The 18,627-nt window shown below is 44.5% G+C and overlaps 1 protein-coding gene across 5 annotated transcripts in view; it reads right to left on the minus strand.

Moving 5' to 3' along the window:
- Positions 1 to 18,627, minus strand: part of NR6A1 (nuclear receptor subfamily 6 group A member 1) — a 198,024-nt gene that overhangs the window by 14,378 nt on the left and 165,019 nt on the right. For all 5 annotated transcript variants that reach the window (XM_036022209.1, XM_028520470.2, XM_036022208.1 and 2 more), the window contains 2 exons: positions 16,648 to 16,890; positions 4,458 to 4,513 (listed from right to left, as the gene is read on the minus strand). In XM_036022209.1, the coding sequence (XP_035878102.1) occupies positions 4,458 to 4,513; positions 16,648 to 16,890 (299 nt within the window). The remainder of the gene's footprint in view (positions 1 to 4,457; positions 4,514 to 16,647; positions 16,891 to 18,627) is intronic.

The raw sequence follows: 18,627 nt of genomic DNA on the forward strand, positions 1-18,627 counted from the left end.
AGCTGCTTGCTTCCCAGCACTGTGGCTCACTCCGGCACTTCTCTTGCCCACTTACCCCTCTCAAGCCATGGGGTCTCTAGGTTCTTCAGGACTGCTCTGTGTTCTTGAGTCTACTCTTTCCTAAACCACCCTTCTTCAATAATAAGTTATTACTTGCCCTTTAAGACTCAGTTCAAATGTCACTTTCTTTGCGAATCCTTCTATTACTCCCTAGACAAAATTTGAGGTCCTATTTCTATCCACTCGATTCTGTGCACTGAGAGAGAGGATGAATAGCATAATGGTTAAGAGTCTGAATTCTAGGGTCAGACCACTTTTGTTCTAATCCAGGCTCTACCCCTTTCTAGTTGTACAACCCCAGGCAAGTTATTTAACTCTTTGAACCTAAATTCCTTCCTATGTGTGGTGGAGAGAATAATAGTATCTATCTCATAGGACTGATGCCGAGGATTAAATTAGTTACTACATTAACACATGTTTAGCAAAGAGCCTAGTGCATAGCAATAATTATGGAAGGCTGAAAATATTCATTGTTAATGCTATTTTATAACATTTATAGTAATGAATCATAAAAATAAAAATATCCTCTATGAGACCTAAGGCCATGAGAAGATTTCTTAAAAAGTGCTCAATAAATGCATGTTGGACAAATGAACAAATGCTCACTTACTACTGACCACAGACCTTTACACAGATTTTCTGAGTTAAGAAAGCCGAGATAAATGAACTGACTCGCCCAAGATCATACTGTACGCCCACGTCTGGGCCTGAGTTTGAGAAAGAGGCCAAAGTATCCAAATGTTCGGTCCAGTGCTTAAGCTACTACACCACAGAGGGAGGGAACGAACACTCCCTAATGTGACTAACCCCAGCTGGCTACGCTCAGCACGCAGGACGAGCATGAGTGCTGGGGGTGGAGGGGCGGGGGGGGGGGAGGCCGGACACACTGTTATCCCCTGTTCCTGTGAGAAGGATGAGAGGACATGGTCTCCTGGGTCTGTCTGACTCGAACCTGCGTGATTCTTTGCTCTAGGAGCCCGTGAGGAAACCCCGAGCTGTTCCGGTCATAAATATAGGAGGCATTCCGCACTGAAAGGCAGCCAGTGCACAGGGATCGGAGGGGAAACAAGAAACATTTAACTCGTGTACAGGTTGAGCGACTGGTCTTAAACAGATTGGACCACACACTGAATCGAAGGCGATGTCTTTCTTTCTTCAGTCACAAGAGCAATAAATAAATAAATAAGGAAGGAAGGAAGGAAGGAAGGAAGGAAGGAAGGAAGGAAGGAAGGAAGGAAGGAAGGAAATAAAAGGTGTGTTATCTTAGGGGCCTCGAGAACCCTGAAATTGCTGTTTGCACTTCTTAAGTCATGTGAAGACAGACGGTGCCACCCAACTACCAGACACCTACTGAGGCCCTGACGGCAGCGGCCTCAGTGACGGCGGTGAGAGCAGACCAGAGCCTGGTGGGCGTGGAGTGACTGGCGCTGGGTGAACAGGGCCAGTCCTGGTAGCATCCGCTTATTCCAGCTGGGCGCTCCAGTCAGACTGCACCTGTCTCTCCCCGTGGGTGCCGTGGGACACTGGGACATCACTGATGCACTGGACAGGTAGGTGATGGGACATGCTGAGAGTGCTTGAAGCTGCGTTCAAATCTCACCTGCAGTTTCCCAGCTGGACTTTTACTGTTGGGCAAGTCACTCAAATTCTCTAAGCCTTAGCTTCCTTATCTGCAGGAGACAATGGAGATAATGCCGCCTCCCTCATAGCCCAGGGTTCCCTCACAGGGTGCCGGAGCAAAGAAATATGCAGGGTTGAGTCAGAGAGACTTGGGAGGTTAATCTAAGATAAAGTTATAAAGTGTGGGTATACAACAGGTGCTCAATAAGTGAAAATTCTATCCCTTGTTATTTTTTAAAAAGATTTTATTTATTTTTAGAGAGGGGAAGAGAGGGAGAAAGAGAGGGACAGAAACATCAATGTGTGGTTGCCTCTTGAATCCCCCCTATTGGGCACCTGGCCTGCAACCCATGTATGTGCCCTGACTGGGAATCGAACCGGCAACCCTTTGGTTCACAGGCCAGCACTTAACCCACTGAACCACACCAGGCAGGGCATATTCCTTGTTATTTTTAATTATGCATAAACACAATTAAGAACTTGGCAAGCACAGCTCTCTTTTTAACACACCCTAGAAACAGTAAGGGACTAAAAGGAAAATTAAATGCCCAGTGGTGTCAGTAAGTCAAATGCAATGGCAGATGAAACAGGCTTCTCTGAGCATCAGCTCCCTCAACTCTGCCCAGAGTCAAGAGGTGCACAGGGAGCCAGGCAGGGTACGTGTCCATGGTGAATACCATGTGCAACGGTGAAAACTGAAACCTTTTCCTTGAAGGTCAGGGTCAAGGCAAGGATGCCCACTCTTAACACTTCTACTCAACACAGCACTGGAAGTCCTAGCAGGGCAACCAGGCAAGAAAAAGAAATAAAAGACATCTAAATCAGAAAGAAAGAAGTAAAATGATCTCTGTTAACAGATGACATTATATTGTAAGTAGAAAACCCTAAAGATTCCACCAAAAAAGTCAGAACTAATAAAAGAATTCAGCAAGTTGCAGGATATAAAATCAACATACAAAAATCAGTTGCATTTTTACACTAATAATGTATTATCTAAAAAGGAAATTAAGAAAACAATGTCATTTACAATAGTATCAAAAGAATAAAATACTTAGGAATAAACTTAATTAAGGAGGTTAAAAGCCTGCACACTGTTAAAAGAAATAAACACTGCTGAAAGAAATTAAAAACATAAGTAAACAGAAAAATATCCTGTGTCACATGGAAGACTTACTATTGACTGTTAAAATGCCCATGCTAAATCCCTACCAAAATTCCAATGGTATTTTTGCAGAAATAGAAAACACAATCTTAAAATTTTTATGGAAGCACAAAGAACTCCAGCCAGAACAATCCTGAGAAAAATCAACATAGCTAGAGGCCTTATAGGTCCTCATTTCAAAATACACTGCAAAGCTAGAGTAATCAAAACAGTATGGTACTGGCATACAGACAGACACATGGACCGAGGGAATAGAACATAGAGCCCCCAAATAAACTCATGCATATACGGTCAAAAGATCTTTGATAAAGATGCCAAGACTACACAATGGGGAAAGAATAGTCTCTTAAACAAGTGGTATCAGATGTAAGATCTAAAAATATAAAACTAAAAAAATACAAGAAGGAAAAGCTTTTTTGACATGGGCTTTGGCAATGATTTGTTGACTATTACACCAAAAGCACAAGCAAAAAGAGCAAAGACAGACAAATGGAATTACATCTAACTAATATACTTCAACAAAGCAAAGGATACAATCAACCAAATGAATAATCACCCTACAGAATGAGAGCAAATATTTGTAAACCATGTATCTGACAAAGGGTAATATCCAAGATACATAGGGAATCTGCAACTCAATAACAAAAAGATAAATAACCTAATTAAAAAGTGGTCAATCAATCCCTGGCCAGGTGGCTCAGTTGGTGGAAGCACTGTCCATACACCAAAAGTTACCGGTTGGATTCCTAGTCAGGGCGCCTATGGGAGGCAACCAATTGATGTCTCTCTCTCTCACCATCAGTGTTTCTCTCTCTCCCTTCTCCTCTCTCTAAAATCAATAAACATATCCTTGTGTGAGGATTAAAAAAAATAAGTCAAATGACTTGAATAGACATTTCTTCAAAGACATAAACAGCCAACAGGTATATAAAAAGATGCTCAACATGACTAATTATCATGGAAATGCAAATCAAAGTCACAGTGAGATACCATTCCACATCTATTAAGATAGTCATTATCAGGAAGAAAAAAAAAAACTCAGAAAAGAAATGCTGGAGAAGATGTGGAAAACGGGAACCTTGGAGCACTGTCGGTGGGAATGTAAAATGGTATGGCCATTATGAAAAACAGTATAGACGTTTCTTAAAAAAAGACAAATACCATATGATCTCACCTACAAGTGGAACCTAATCAACAAAATAAACACGTAAGCAAAACATAACCAGAGACATGGAAATAAAGAACAAACTGACAGTAACCAAAGGGGAGGAGAGAGGGGGATAACTGGGCAAAGAAGCAGAAGGGTCACCAGGGAACACGTATAAAGCACCCATGGACAGTGACACCGGGGGGCGGGGCAGGCAAGAGAGCTGAATGTGGGAGGTGGGGGCAGACAGGGCAGGAGAGAGTAATGGGGGGGAAAGTGGGGACAACTGTAACCGCACAACAATGAAAAAAAAAAACAACTATGGACAATTAAAAAAATTAAAACTAGAAGTACCACATGACCCAGCAGTCCCAGTAGCAGTTGAGAGAATCAAGGTGAGCAGCCACAGAAGCACCTAAAACCCTGGGCTTCCGGGATGGATCATACAGAGTGAGGCCAAGAACTCACCTGGACTGGCCCAATGCTCTTGTTCCGGCCCCCAGGCATGCCGTCTTCTCTGATTGCTGGAAGGAAACATAAGCAAGAGAGTCAGAAGCATGCTCACGGAAGCTAGGCACCAAAAGAGAACTTCTTTGGCCAAAGCACAAGGTAGTAATGGGTGAAGCCGAGAGTAAATCGTAGGCCTTTTTGGCCTCAAAGCACATATTCTTTCCATTATTCCAGGCCACCTCATAGGCAGCAGATACTTTTGGGTCCCCAAGGTGCTAGGTACACACTACCCACACTGTGCATTCAGTGTGCTCAGCTCAGGAGACAGCATTAACAGCCCCACAGTCACACATATCCCACCAGGATAATGCAGCTGAAGGCCGGTAATTGAAGGAGAGGAATAGAAAGAGTATGTTGTTACATATTTTTTATTTCCAGTCAAAGTTTGAGTCTAATTTGTAGAATGAAGAGAACAGCGTTTTTTGTTTGATTTTAAATTAGAATATTGACTTCATTCACTGCTCCTTACAAGGGCAGTCGGTGGAGTTCCCTTACCATTGATTTTCCACTCAGGTGATTCAACGAAAGTACGAAGTTGTTCAGCATTCTCTAACGGTAAAAAGCATCCTTTACACAGTACCAGCCTCACTAAGGATTACAACTACTAATACTATCGCTTTCATTGTTTATGGAGCCCTTAATATGGGGCACAGAAAAGACGCTCTTGATTTGCAATTATAGAAAGGCTCTGGTGTTTGGCAAAGCTTTCTAGAAAGGCAACTTCTGAACTGACCTTAACAGATGAACAGGATTTATGCAGACAGAAAAAGGCCTCTCCAGACCGAGGGCACAGAAAAGCTGCGAGTTGCAAGTAAATATGGAGCACTATTTCTGGGAATTCCCCAGTGGCTCAAACTGGTGAGTGCATGCACGCGCATGCGTGTGTGTACACGCGAGCACACGTGTGCAGAGCAGCGCAGCAAGAGATGAGGCTGGTCGGGCTGGATTACAGAGAGCCTTGAATATCAGGCTGAAACTATGGACTTCAGCAGAGGAACCTGAGGATAAGGAAGAGGGCAGGTGAAGCTGGCATTTTTAAAAAATCCGTGATGATCACGGCAGAGGGTAGTTGGAAGGCATCACATGACAGCAAGCTTTGCTAGAATATACCTACTGGAAAAAAAACTACCACGAAGATGTAGAAAGTCCTCGGGCAGTGCTGGCTGCCTGAGAAGGTGAGGGCTCCAGGTGTAACACTTGATTCCTGTGATAACTGAAAGGCTGGGAGGAAGTTCATTCCCCTTAAAGCAGACATCAGTCGTGGTATCCTCAGATTATATCTGAATCAGGTAAGTTTGAGCCTAAATCCTGTGTCTGCCTCATCTGTGTAATTACAGACAAGTTTCTTCATATCTCTGAATAAATAAAACTTCAGAATAAATTAAATTTACTGAAAAATAAAGAGGGGCTATTGCAACCTGTCTTGTGGGGTTATTGTAAGGATTATATATAAAATAATACAGCTAAAGCTCCACGCACAGAGCCTGGCTTATAAAGTACGTGCGTACTCAGTAACTAATCCTTCCCCCTCTCCGGCCCCTCTTCTCCAAACACAGAAGTTAAAAGAAACCAAGGTTCAATTCTCAACTTTGCTAGAGTCTTAGTAGCTTCATCTGTGAAATGAAGTCAACACAGTCTTTTTTACAAGACTGCTGTGAATTTGGAGGAAGAAAAATACACAGCCTACATCCGGGTAGAAGCATGCCTGACTGTCTGGGAGCTCTCTCTCAGCTTAATTTCAAGTCCTGGAAAAGCCTTAATTCCTTCTCTGCTGTCCCAGGGGCAATGGCAGTCTTCAGGCACTTCTGTTCCCAACACCGACACCTCACCTGCCTCTGCTTCGGCTCACAGGTACAGAACAAAGACCACTGGCATATAAAACACCGAATATATTTCACGTGAAATCTCCCTCTCACCGTCTTGGAGATGGTGAAGGAACTCGACATGCTTTCCTCTTTGTTTAAGGAGCCATAAGCTTCAAAGACTTACATCTTGACAATTTCTTATGCTGGTATTTAAAAGCTCATGTTGTCCCTCAAACTCATTCATACACCCACTAGGAAAGTATCAGTATCACTCCCATTGAACAGATGAACCTAAGGCCAGAGAAATGAATGAACTATTTTGCCTCGGGTGACAGAAACTAAACAGCAAGATCAGGGTTGGAACCCGGACTACCAGACTAAGGCCAGCTTCTTGCCAGCACTAGTATTTCCTATAGTGTGTGCATCCCACCGGAAAGACATAATTTTAGGCGGTACACAGATAAACCGTTAATTATACATTTATCTTAACATGTACTAAAAAGTACTGACTTTTCATTCACCAAAGAGATAAAAAATTCCCTTTGAAAATTAACTCTGTCCTGACTCAAGTGGCTCAAAAGGTCACTGGTTCGATTCCCAGCCAGGGCACATGCCTAAGCTGCCAGTTTGGTGCCCAGTCGGGGTATGAGAGACAACTGATCAGTGTGTCTTTTTCACATCGACGTTTCTCTCCTTCTGTCTCCCTCCCTTCCCCCTCTCTAAAAATAAACTAACAACCTTTAAAAAAAAAGACAATTAACATTTTATAAAAAAATTGATTTAAAGAAAAATAAAAAGTAAACAGTCCTGGTTTAGTCAGAGACGGTAGACTCTGTCAAGACGGCATGAAACTGCCTGAAGTATGGGAAACACCACAACGGGTCACAGCGCCTCTGCTAAAACAGAAAGTTGGGTCGCATTATAAAGCCTATGATGACTCACAGGTTATCGCATTTGATCCTCAGAACAACCCTGGGAGGTGTACATCAATATTATCCTATGCAGCTCAGAGATGAAGAAAACGGAGCTCAGAGAGGTCAAGGGACTTGTTCACGGTTACTCAGGAAAGGGCCAACAGAGCCGGGGTTTCCATCTGGCTCTTCTGATTCTCAAGCTGTGCTTGTTCTGCGATGCTGCACCGGGCTAAGGGCAAGTGTTTCAGCAGGGCTGAGAGTCAGTCTTTCCGGTAGTGAACTGATTAAAAAGAAACGAGCAAACATAGGGCTTCTGGGTACCAGAGCACAGGGATGGACTGCTGCAGCTGCTGTCCCACCCGAAGAGAGCGGCACCAGTTACGGTTCTTCTATCTGCTGAGAAGCACAAATACTCCTTCTGCTCGGGAACACATGCATCTGCCATCCCTCACTTAGGCCTGGGCAACCAACTGAATCCAGAAACCAGAGACACTAGCAGGACACAAAGCTAACTCCATCGACGCCCTGCTCAAAACCCACTGCTGGCTCGCTCTGGTCTACGAGCTAAGTCCGAGCTCCCTAGCTTTACACTTAAGACCACTTGTGATCTGGTTCCTCTGGGGTTCTCCATCCTCACCTCTTGCCACAAATGTTACACTGTACGCACCCACAGAGAACTGTTCGTTAGTCCTTGAACATGCCATGCTGCTTTGCTTACATGCTGCTGCCCTGACTCAGAAAGAAAATTTACAGTGAAAAACCCTGGCAGCATCACCTTACTCAAGCGCGTCGAGTTAACATGAAGAATAAGGGGACAGACTTAGACCATGTGCTCCTGCGATAATGCACTGAGGGGACACATCACTTTCGTGGACTTCTTGCTAGCAATGCGTAACCTGGATCGCATCGTGAAGAAGCTGACAAACTCAGTCCAGGGATAGTCTACAAAATAAACAACTTGTTTTCTTCAAAATTGAGAATGTTATAAAAGACAAAATAAGGCTGAGAAATGACTTCAGATTAAGATTAAAGAGACATAAAAACTAAATTTGACATGTTGGCTCCTAGATTTGCTCTAAAGGACGCTGCGATAATCAGTAAAATTTGAATAAGATCTGCTAATTAGATAATAGTATTATGTCATGTTAAATTCCCCACTTTTGATAATAGTACTATGATTATGTTAGAAGCAACCCCCTTTGAATGTCTGTAACTCCCCCCTCTCTCTCTGAAAAGAGGGCAAGAAGGGGGATGGGGTGGGGTCATTTTTAAAGGGCTCTTTAAGTTTGTAAGGAGCCTGAACTTCTATTCCTTCAAGACTGTTTGTGAGGTTTCTCAGGGCTCCATCTTTATCCTGGGTCAGTGATACGGCGATGCCACAAGATCCCCGTCTCACAACACCATTCTACAAACGTGAACCTTCTCCAGGAAGCCCTCCTTAACCCTTTTAGAAATTCCAACTAGTTAACTAGGAAGTTATGAGACAACCAAGTTAAGGGAATTCTACATTTTCCACATAATGACTTAACTGACATGAATTCCTCCATGAGGCTCAGTGTAGCTTCCTCTTGCCTCTGAAGATTTTACAGTGTAGCAGTCCCCTTGTCTGTGGTTTTGCTCTCCGCGGTCGTAGTCAGAAAATATTAAATGGAAAACTCCAGATCAACAATGCGTAAGTTTTGAACAGCGTACCGTTACGGGCAGTGTAATGAAACTTTGTGCAGCCCTGCCCCGATGGGAACCATCCCTCTGTCCAGCGCACCCACACTCTGTACGCTATCCACCCACTCGTCACCCTCCACCCACTGGCCACCTTGGTTATGAGAAAGAGAAACCCAGGCCACATTCACAAAACTTTTATTATAGCATGTTGTTATACATATTCTACATTATTAGTCGTTATTAATTAATGTTGATCTCTTACTTTCCTAATCTATAAACTAAACCTTATCATAGGTATGTATGTATAAAAAAAACACAGTACGTATAAGAAGAGACCACAAAAAAAGTCCTGGAATTAATCTAGTAAAAAAATGTGTATTTACTCTCACATGTTTAAATTGCAGTCACCTTCAAAGCACTCTCCATCCGATGCAATATACCTTTTTTTTTTTTGCCCTGCCTCAACTCAGGTTTATTTGCCCAAACACCACAGGAGGGCCCCAGCCCTGGGGGCACACCAGTCCTCCTGTCCTCACATCGGCAGACAGAGGCCTCTACTATGGAGCCTTTGCAGGGGCCTGGGCACCTTTGGGAGCCTGAGCTGGAGCTGCATCTGCAGCCTGGGGCTTGGTTTGGGCCTGGGTTTGGGCCTGGGCCTGGGCCTTGGCCTTGGCCTTTGTAGAGCCAGAGACCCTTGGCAATGCAGGCACGAGCATGTTTCCCCAGCTTGGGGTGAGCCATGTAAGCAAGTCGATTGAGCTTGCAGCTGCTGCCCTTTGGGATCTTGGGCTTGACCTCCTTGGACTTGACCAGGGCCTTGATAGCCCCAGTACGTGCGCTCATGGCCTGGGCGTGGTTGGCCTGCATGTTCTTCAGGCCCTTCTTGTTGTGCTTCTTGGCAAAGTGCATGTTCCCCAGGAACTTGGGGTCTACCCCCTCGAGAGACTCAGATCTTTGTGATCGGGGTGTCTTGATGCCATTTCTGTACCATTTGGGGGACTGGCTGTGCGTGGTGTGGTTCTTGGACTTGGCTATATCTACACCCAAGGCCACAGTTCTCAAAGTGCCTGGGACTGAAAGAGGCAAAATACCCATTGAGATGTTTTTTCCACTGCTAAAAACAGTTTTTGAACTCATTGGTTTTGATGCCTTTTTAGTGCTTCTGCCACTTTTTGTTTCACCTCTTCCACATCAGCAAAACAACTCCCTTTGAGGACTTTTTCCATCAGGGGAAACAAACAAACAAAAAAAGTTGCTCAGGGCAAGATCAGGTGAACAGGGAGGGTGGGGCATGGGGATCAGTTCTGGTCAACAACTGCTGACCACTCAGCTCTGTGTGGGCAGGTGCACTCACTCATAAATCACCCATCACGAAATGGGCAAACGCATGGCAAGAGTCTTAAAAAAAATTCACTGAAGCCAAATGCAGCCTCTCATAACACCAGCTGGTGCACTGATACAGATGGGTTCCTAGAGCACCCACCTAGTGGGGGAAGCCTGTACTACAAGGGGCCCGCCCTCCAGAAGATAATTTTGTGGTTTTTTTTTAAAGCTCCTCCCTTGTAGGGTTTAGTATTAGCCATGGTTTTCAAGCATCTACTGGGGGTGGTGCTAGGACATACCTCCTGCAATTAAGGAGGGGACTATTTTATTTCTCCCATCCCACTTCCTGCCCAGGCCCCGCACCACAGTGTACCCTACCTTAACTGCGTTATCTGCTGAGGGACACAGAGAAAGTAGGACTTGGTCTGAGTCCTTGAGGGGCTCGTTGTCTGCAAACGAGGGTGGGGGGAGGGGCAGACAAAATGACAGACAGAGACAGCACAGGTGACCAGGGCTAAGGGCAGAGGGAGACAAGGGGCTGCTGAGGCGCAGGATCACCTGGTAGGAGGAGGGTATCAGAGGAGGCTTCTTAGAGGACGCCATACATAGAAGCTGAGCCTCCAAAAAATTTAAAAAGCATATACGGCAGGGTGAAGAAGAGGGGATAGAATACTCCAGGAAGAGAAAATCCCATATACACAATCCCCCCAGTGGAAATATCCCGGGGCTGGCGAGCTGGGACGGAGTGAGGACTGCGTGTGGGGAGCAGCAGGGAGAAAAAGGAAGGGAGGAAGCGGCTGAGGCCAGAATCGGTAGGGCCTGGACAACCACCCCAAGGCGCCCCTCCATCCTGTAAACGGTAAGACAGCGAGGAGTGTGTGTTCAGAGCACGGGGTGAGCAACGCGGACGGACACACAGGGCCCAGGCTCCACTCACGGCCCTATTTAAATCTCGCTCAATGTCTTGCTAATTCATTTCATAAACAGCCAACTTTCAGGTCTGAAAAGATATTTATGTCCAGAAATGGTGAACAACACAAGGCTGACTCATACATGGCAGCTGCATTTTTTAATTAACGTTTAAATTTTAAGGGAAGTTTAAACTTACAGAGGAGTTTAAAAAATGGTGGAGAGAATTTCCACATACCTTACTCCCAGCTTCCCCTTCTGTTAACATCTTACGAAACCAAAGGCCGCTCACCAAACACTAAATGAACTTTGGTACAATACTATTGTTATTAACTAAAGTTACAGACCTTCCGTCTCCCCCAGTTTCACTGAATGTCTTTTCTCTGTTCTGGAACCCAACCTGGGATCCACAGAGCACGGAGTTGTCATGTCTCCACAGTCTCCTCCCATCTGTGACAGTTTCTTAAGTCTCTCCTGGTCTTCTGTGACTTTGACACTTTCTGAGAGAGTGTTTTGTAGAATGCAAGTTATTTTAAATGTCTTTCCATTTGAGCTTCTCTGTTTTCTCAAGATTAGATTGAAATGAGCCTATCCCTGTGTGTGTATGCCTATGTATATGTTTGTGTATACACAGAAATATCTAGATCTATCTATTTATACATGGGGGGGGGTCACATGATGTCAATGTCAGCACACTGGCGATGTTACCCTGATTACTTGGCTAAAGTGGTATCTATCAGAATTCTCTACCAAAATTTATTTTTCTCTTTGTAATTCCGAAATACTCTGAGACTATGCAAACATTGCCCTCTATATTTTGGCATGCCCTCTATATTTTGGCGTGTACCAATGGATCTTATCTACAGCAGCTCTAACTGGACTTCTAATGTTCTATTTCCCTCGTTTCTTCTTTTTCTTTCTTTTTTAAAAAATATATAACACTTTCTGGCACCACAAACTGATCCAGGCTCATCTTTTTTTTTTTTAATTTGTTGATTTCTAGGGAGAAAGGAAGGTGGGGAGAGAGGGAGAGAGACAGAGACAGTGATATCTGTTGTTCCACTTACTTATACGTTCACTGGTTGCTTCTTGTATGTGCCCTGACTGGGGATCAAACCTGCAACCTTGGCCTATCAAGGTGACACTCCACCAACTGAGCAACCTGGTCAGGGCCTACTCAGGCTCACATTTTCCTACCTCAGTCCTAGATTCAACCAGTAGTCCAAGGAGTCACGATTCCTCCCTTTTATTGATACTTAGAAACCAAGATCTGGGTGCTAGGTATGCTCATTGCTTTTAGCCCCTCTCAATGGACAGAGCTAGAATGTATGTAAGTGGACTGGAATGCGCATGCATGAACAATGACGCCTTCACTGTACTAGTCAGTGGGAACAGTAGACAGGACAGCAGACACCCCTGAGTGAGCATGTGCACTGTGTGGCTGTAGCATTCAAAATGACTGAGCGAGTAGATCAATAAATCTGCATCAAATTTTGTGTTAAGCTTGAACATTCTCCACAGAAACTGTGTGAATGATTCCGAGGCTGCAGCTATAGGCAACAGGTGATTGGCAGCTTTGTCGCAACAGTGCGCCTGCTCATGCATCACATCGGGTGCAGAGTTTTTTGCCAAAACATCAAATCACCCAGGTAACTCAGCCCCAGATATGGCACCCTGTGACTTCTGGCTTTTCCCAAAAGTAAAAGTGCCTTTGAAAGGAAAGGGATTTCAGATCATTGATGAGATTCAGGAAAATACAACAGGGCATCTGATGGCATTTGGGAGAACTGTGTGAGGTTCCAAGGTGCCTACTTGAAAGTGGGGACTGAGGTGTCACTGTCCTATGTGCAAGGTTTCTTGTATCTTCTTCAATAAATTCCTCTATTTTTCACAGTGTGTGGCTGGATACTTTCTGGACAGACTAATATCTATACACCTACCCGTATTTTGCTGTGTATAATATGCACTTTTTTGCCCAAATTTTGAGGGAAATACAAGGATATGCATTATACATGGGTGGTACCAGTACATAAAATTTCTTGTACCATAATATGTTGAAAAATAAATGCTAACATTCCTTTATAATACAAAAAACCAAGTGTCTAAATAAATAATAAATACTTGAATTAAAAAAAATTAAAAGGAAAGAGTTTCCCCCCTCAAAGTTTAGGCCCAAAACGTGGATGTGCATTATACATGGCAAAATACGGTACCTGTTGATCTCGGCTCATCATCCGCACACATCTCTCTCCATACTCTCATCGACCTACCTAAACACGAATCCATGTGGGTGCCCCTGACTCCAGTCTGGCACCAGGGGTTTTACTCTAGTCTCCCCCTTGCCTGATGTATGGCTTCCTTCTAGGAGGTGAGGAACCAGACTCTCGTCATCTACAATATAATGGCTTGTTTGTCCAACCCTAGCATCCAAGGAGAAGTCATGAATTCCAAGCCCGTGGCCCTGCGAGATTTACGAACTAGGGTGCTTTGTTTGCGTATAGTTCTTTTTGTCTTCAGCCTTATGGTATACAGTCAAAACACTGTTTTTCCAAGGTCAGCAGCTCCTGCCTTCCCATTGCTTTCAGTGTGGCTATGTGATTCATCTCCTTGTCCTGCAGGTAGACCTTGTACATCAGTTAGATTCATCTGTCACAGTCTGCATTCTACCCCCACCCCTATCACATATGGGCTGCTTTAAAACAAACAAGCAAGCAAGCAAGCAAACAAGCAATAACACTGCCCTGACCGAGTAGCTCAGTTGGTTGGAGCGTCGTCCGGTACACCAAAAGGTTGGTTTCCATCCCCAGCCAGGACATGTATGGGGGGCAACCGACCGATGTTTCTTTCTCACATCAAAGTCTCTCCCTCTTCTCTCTTTCTCTCTCAAATCAATAAACACATCCTCAGGTAAGGCTTTTTAAAAAACAAAAACTATATACATTAAAACTGTGGTATATAAATTTACAGGTTTTAACAAATGTATAAAATTATGTGTTGAACATCATAGTTCAATGCAGGACAGTTCCATCACACCAAAAAAATTCCAATGGCAACTTTAATTTTAATTCCACTTTTCCAGCAGCAACCAGGAGGTGGCAGGGTTTCTCTCTTAGATCCAGCCTTCGCAGGCAGCTGAGCCTGCCGCTCCGCCTGCAACTGGACCTGGGAGGCAGCTCTCCGTCCCTCACTTCCAATTTGCCATCATCTTCTGGCTATGATTGTAAAGGTTATGAGGTTAAACTTCTTCTTCCCTAAAGTAAGTGAGTTTGGCTGGAAGGCTCAGAATCTCACACTCCCACTAAATATGTAGGGTGATTCAGCTGAGTAGTCAAGAAGGCATCCCATAAATAAACTCTGAGAAAATAAGCTTCCCAGTGAAGGCGACAAAGGGACATGAAAAAACTAGAGACCAACACAAAACCAGATGAAGGTGGGTGGATGACCACACGCTCTCTTTTCAAGACATTTCTCATTTGATACTGGTGGCTGCTGGGGACAAAAAAAGGGATTCCATGGAAAGTAACCTCCCGAGGTGATCTGATCATAAATTCCTAACTGGGCAGGTCACTGTCGGGCAGTCATGTCCTAGGCGTATCACTTCCTTAGTAAAAGGCTTATCTTTGCCTTAAGCAAGTCCTGTCCATTGTTTCAGCGCATCTAGGTTAACACATCTTTGAAATAAACCTCCCTCAAGAGAGCACGTAATCTTAACTACCCTGTACTCCAATCCACGTGACCACCCTAGAGACAGCACAGCATCTTAACTACCCTGTAATCTTCTTACATTCTCTCCTTAATCTCAAATGCATACTAAGAACCTGCTGACTGTTCTTCTCTGAAGCATTTGTCGCAGTCTGTTGAAATCTTACTTCCAGGTGTATCCTCTTTCTGGCTCAAGTAAATTGGCCATTATTACCTCGACACTGCCACTAAACGAACAGCTGGGGTAAAATCATTTTACTTCCCTAAACTACCTCTGTAAACTGAGCGTGACAGTTAATACCCGGGTTGTTGTGTGTATGGGGTAATGCAGAGAAAGTGCATAAGAGTTTCTAGTACATGTAGTGCTCATAAATACTAGCATTATAAATAAATTACAAGTGTTCTAAATTTATCTCAATGACTTTCTATGTATCTCTCACCTTTCTCCATAATGGGCAAATTTTCAAGACTCTTCCCATCCCACAGGCACACACAAAAACCAAGCTGAACTGTATCAGGATGCCTGCATTCTTTAACGTTACAAGCCAGTGTGAACGGTTCACTGAAGCCGATTAACTCCCACCCCTGCACGCTGCTACCAGGACTTCCTAACGCCTCGCTGAGTACTTTACACACATGGTCACATTTAACGCTCTACAGAGAACTCTGAAAGGTACGTATTATCGTTCCATTTCAAAGGTGAGATCATTGAGCATCGGAGAGAGGGAACACACTGCCCAAGGTCACAGAGCGAGGCCATCTCCAAGCTCTGCCTGCAGAGCCTCCATTCTCTCTACTGAACCACACGGCACCACGCTCCCCCACCCACGACAACAGTCCTCCAGCTGGGGCACTGGCCCCCTTCTCTTCTGTATCCAAGTTCTTTTTGGGTGATTTTTGCACAACAAAATTTTCCCACCTCTATGCCAACGGCTCTACAACAGCTCTGCAGGCAGGACTTCCACCTCAGTGCCCGTCCTCTTCCTCGGAGGACGGACATCTGTGCGTGTCCTCCTCAGGCACCCCCAACTCAGCATTACCAAGGCCAACACTTTGCCCCACTTGCATTTTTAGCCTGACTTTTTTTTCTTGGTAGGATCAGTACTATTAACTCAAACCTTCTACCTCAACTCCGGGTGCTGCCCGACAGCCAGTGTGTCACCAGCTCCTGCCAGGTGAGCTTCCCCCACACCTCCCGACTCGTGCCATTCCCTTCCCTTCCTTAGATCCTTCACGCCTTTCTTTGTACTCTTCTGCAAACTTTCTAGGTGGCCTTCATGCTTCCCCCACCCTAATATGTTCTTCAAAGCTGCCCTCTGAATAAATCCTCTTAGAATGTCTGTTTTTTTATGTCGTTTTGGGCTGATGGCTCTTGGAAAGCTTCCAAATAAATCCCAAATTCTTCACCAACCTGGATGCAGATTCCTGAGCATGCCGTGATTCCAGCAAACAAAATGGTATTACATTTAGGACTTACTGCCTTCCTACCTTTTCATCTAAAATTGCTACTTCCTGTCATCACGCCCTGAGAGAAGCACTAGTTCCGTGTGTTAGTCCCAGTTAGGACTTGTTAGTTGGGATCTTGCCAAATGGAGCCTGTGCGCTCGCTCTCACAGAATCCTTAACATCTCACCAGTCTTCCTCCCCGTGTAGTCTGGAAGGTCCCTGTAGGCAGGAACTGTCCCAGATTCGTTTCTGCATTATAAGTACACAGTACAAGGCCAGGCATACAGTGAAGGCACGGGAAGTACATAATTCCGAGGCTCTACCTCTAGCTGATACCGAAGGTCAAATGGGTGAAGGGTGGGTGGGAGGGCCACAAACACCACTTACCCTTCCGATTCATCCCCATCTGGAGGCATTTGAGCAGGCGGCAGTACTGGCACCTGTTCCTCTGCTTCCGCGACATGACACAGTTCTTGTCACGGCTGCACCGATACACCCGCTTGTTGCAAATGCTCCGCTTGAAAAACCCCTTGCAGCCCTCACAGGAGATGATTCCATAGTGCAAGCCTGTGGCGCGGTCCCCGCAGATGAGACAGGTTCGCTGTTCAGCCCGATCATCTGGAACAGAAACTGAACATACTCAAGTTAGGATCCAGTGGGAAAGTGGCTGTAAGCCTGCATTTCTAAAGCAAACAAGCCTGCTCTGGCGAGATCAAGAGCATCTCCACCTCCAGTACAACTGGCAAACAAGGGACATCTTTAGAACTTGTCCTTGGAACAGACTCCTGCTTCTACCTGCAGATGCCACAAATACAGCCTATCAGAAAAAAGAACTCATACTCTCCCCCCTGGATTTCATCATCACTTGGACCAGTATCCAAGTCAGAAACCTGGGAGATATCCTTCCTCTCCCTTAGCTTCCTTTACTCCTCCCTCTCTCTTAGCTTCCTCCTGCCACTGCTCATTACTTTTACCCTGTAGGAGGGTGTTAAGGATTACTGAAAATGTATATAAGTGCCCAGCACATGGTATACTCCCCCAAAATGATCACTATGATTGTTAACAAGTGAAGAGGCTTTAAGCACGCCCAGCTAATAAGGCAGTCAGCCATTCAACAGATATGCACTGAGCAATTATTCTAGCCTAGGCACTACTCTAAGGCATGCATACAACAGCGAATTAAAGTCTCTGGTGAACCTCACATTCTAGCAGAACATCTAACTCTGCGCCTAGGTTCTGTCCTAGGTACCGCGTATTCAGAAATGAATCATCATAAGACCCAGACGTTAAAGAACTCACTGTCTAACGAAAAACGAGTTAGTCAAAGAGGAAAGTCAGGCTGGAATATAGCTCTCCACTTCCTCTTCCCTCAAATTCCACTTACTCAGGACCAAGCAGGTGCCAAAGAACATGCACATGACAAAAAAGTGCCCTGGTACACTGTGATGTCAGACCTCGTTAACAGGTGCAAGAAACCTCCAGCAGAGGTTTTGATCAGAGGCCAAGGCAGGGAACCAGAGATCTGAGCCCCTGCTGAGTAACAGGCAGGGTATAATGATGAAGTACACAGCCCTTAGAATTATTTTTTCCAATAAAACTTTTATTTACAGATGCTGATGTTTGAATTTCATTTGATTTTTGCATCTCAAATTATCCCAAGCATTAAAAAAAGTGTAAAAACCATTCTTAGTTCATGAGTTGTACAGAAAACAGGTAGTTTGCAAGCCTCTGCTCGAGCTGTTTCTAACACATAGTTAAATAGATTTTATTTTTTATTTAAGTATTAGGTTGTCAGCAAAATTAATTAGAGGGTACAGAGGTCGATAATGGTGGAGGCTACGCATGTGTGGGGGCAGAAGCACAGCCCTTAGAATTAGAGGTGCTTATTTGAACTCCAGTTCTTTACTTATTTATTTTTAGACAGAAGCGATGGGAGGGAGAGAGTGACAGAAAGAAACTTCAATGTGTGGTTGCCTCTTGCATGCCCCCCACCCCCACAGGGACCTGGCCTGCAATCCAGACATGTGCCCTGACTGGGAATTGAACCAGCGACCCTTTGGTTCATAGGCCTGTGCTCAATCCACTGAACCACATCAGCCAGAGTGAACCCCAGTTCTGATATTCATCAGCTGGGTGAACCAGGCAGTTAAGTTATATCACCTCTCTGAATCTAGTTTTGCTTATCTGTAAAATGGGGGTTATAATGGTACTTATATACCGTGGATAAAGTATTCAACACAGTGCTTGGGCTACAGTAGACAGTTAATAAATAATAGCTATTATTTTCATTATCATTATTATCCTAACAAGTCCATACTTAATGTAATGACATTCCTGAAAAGCATTTGAACATAAGGTTAAAGGAGG

This window comes from Phyllostomus discolor, chromosome 3 (assembly GCF_004126475.2).
Source record: "Phyllostomus discolor isolate MPI-MPIP mPhyDis1 chromosome 3, mPhyDis1.pri.v3, whole genome shotgun sequence".
Classification (NCBI taxonomy): domain Eukaryota; kingdom Metazoa; phylum Chordata; class Mammalia; order Chiroptera; family Phyllostomidae; genus Phyllostomus; species Phyllostomus discolor.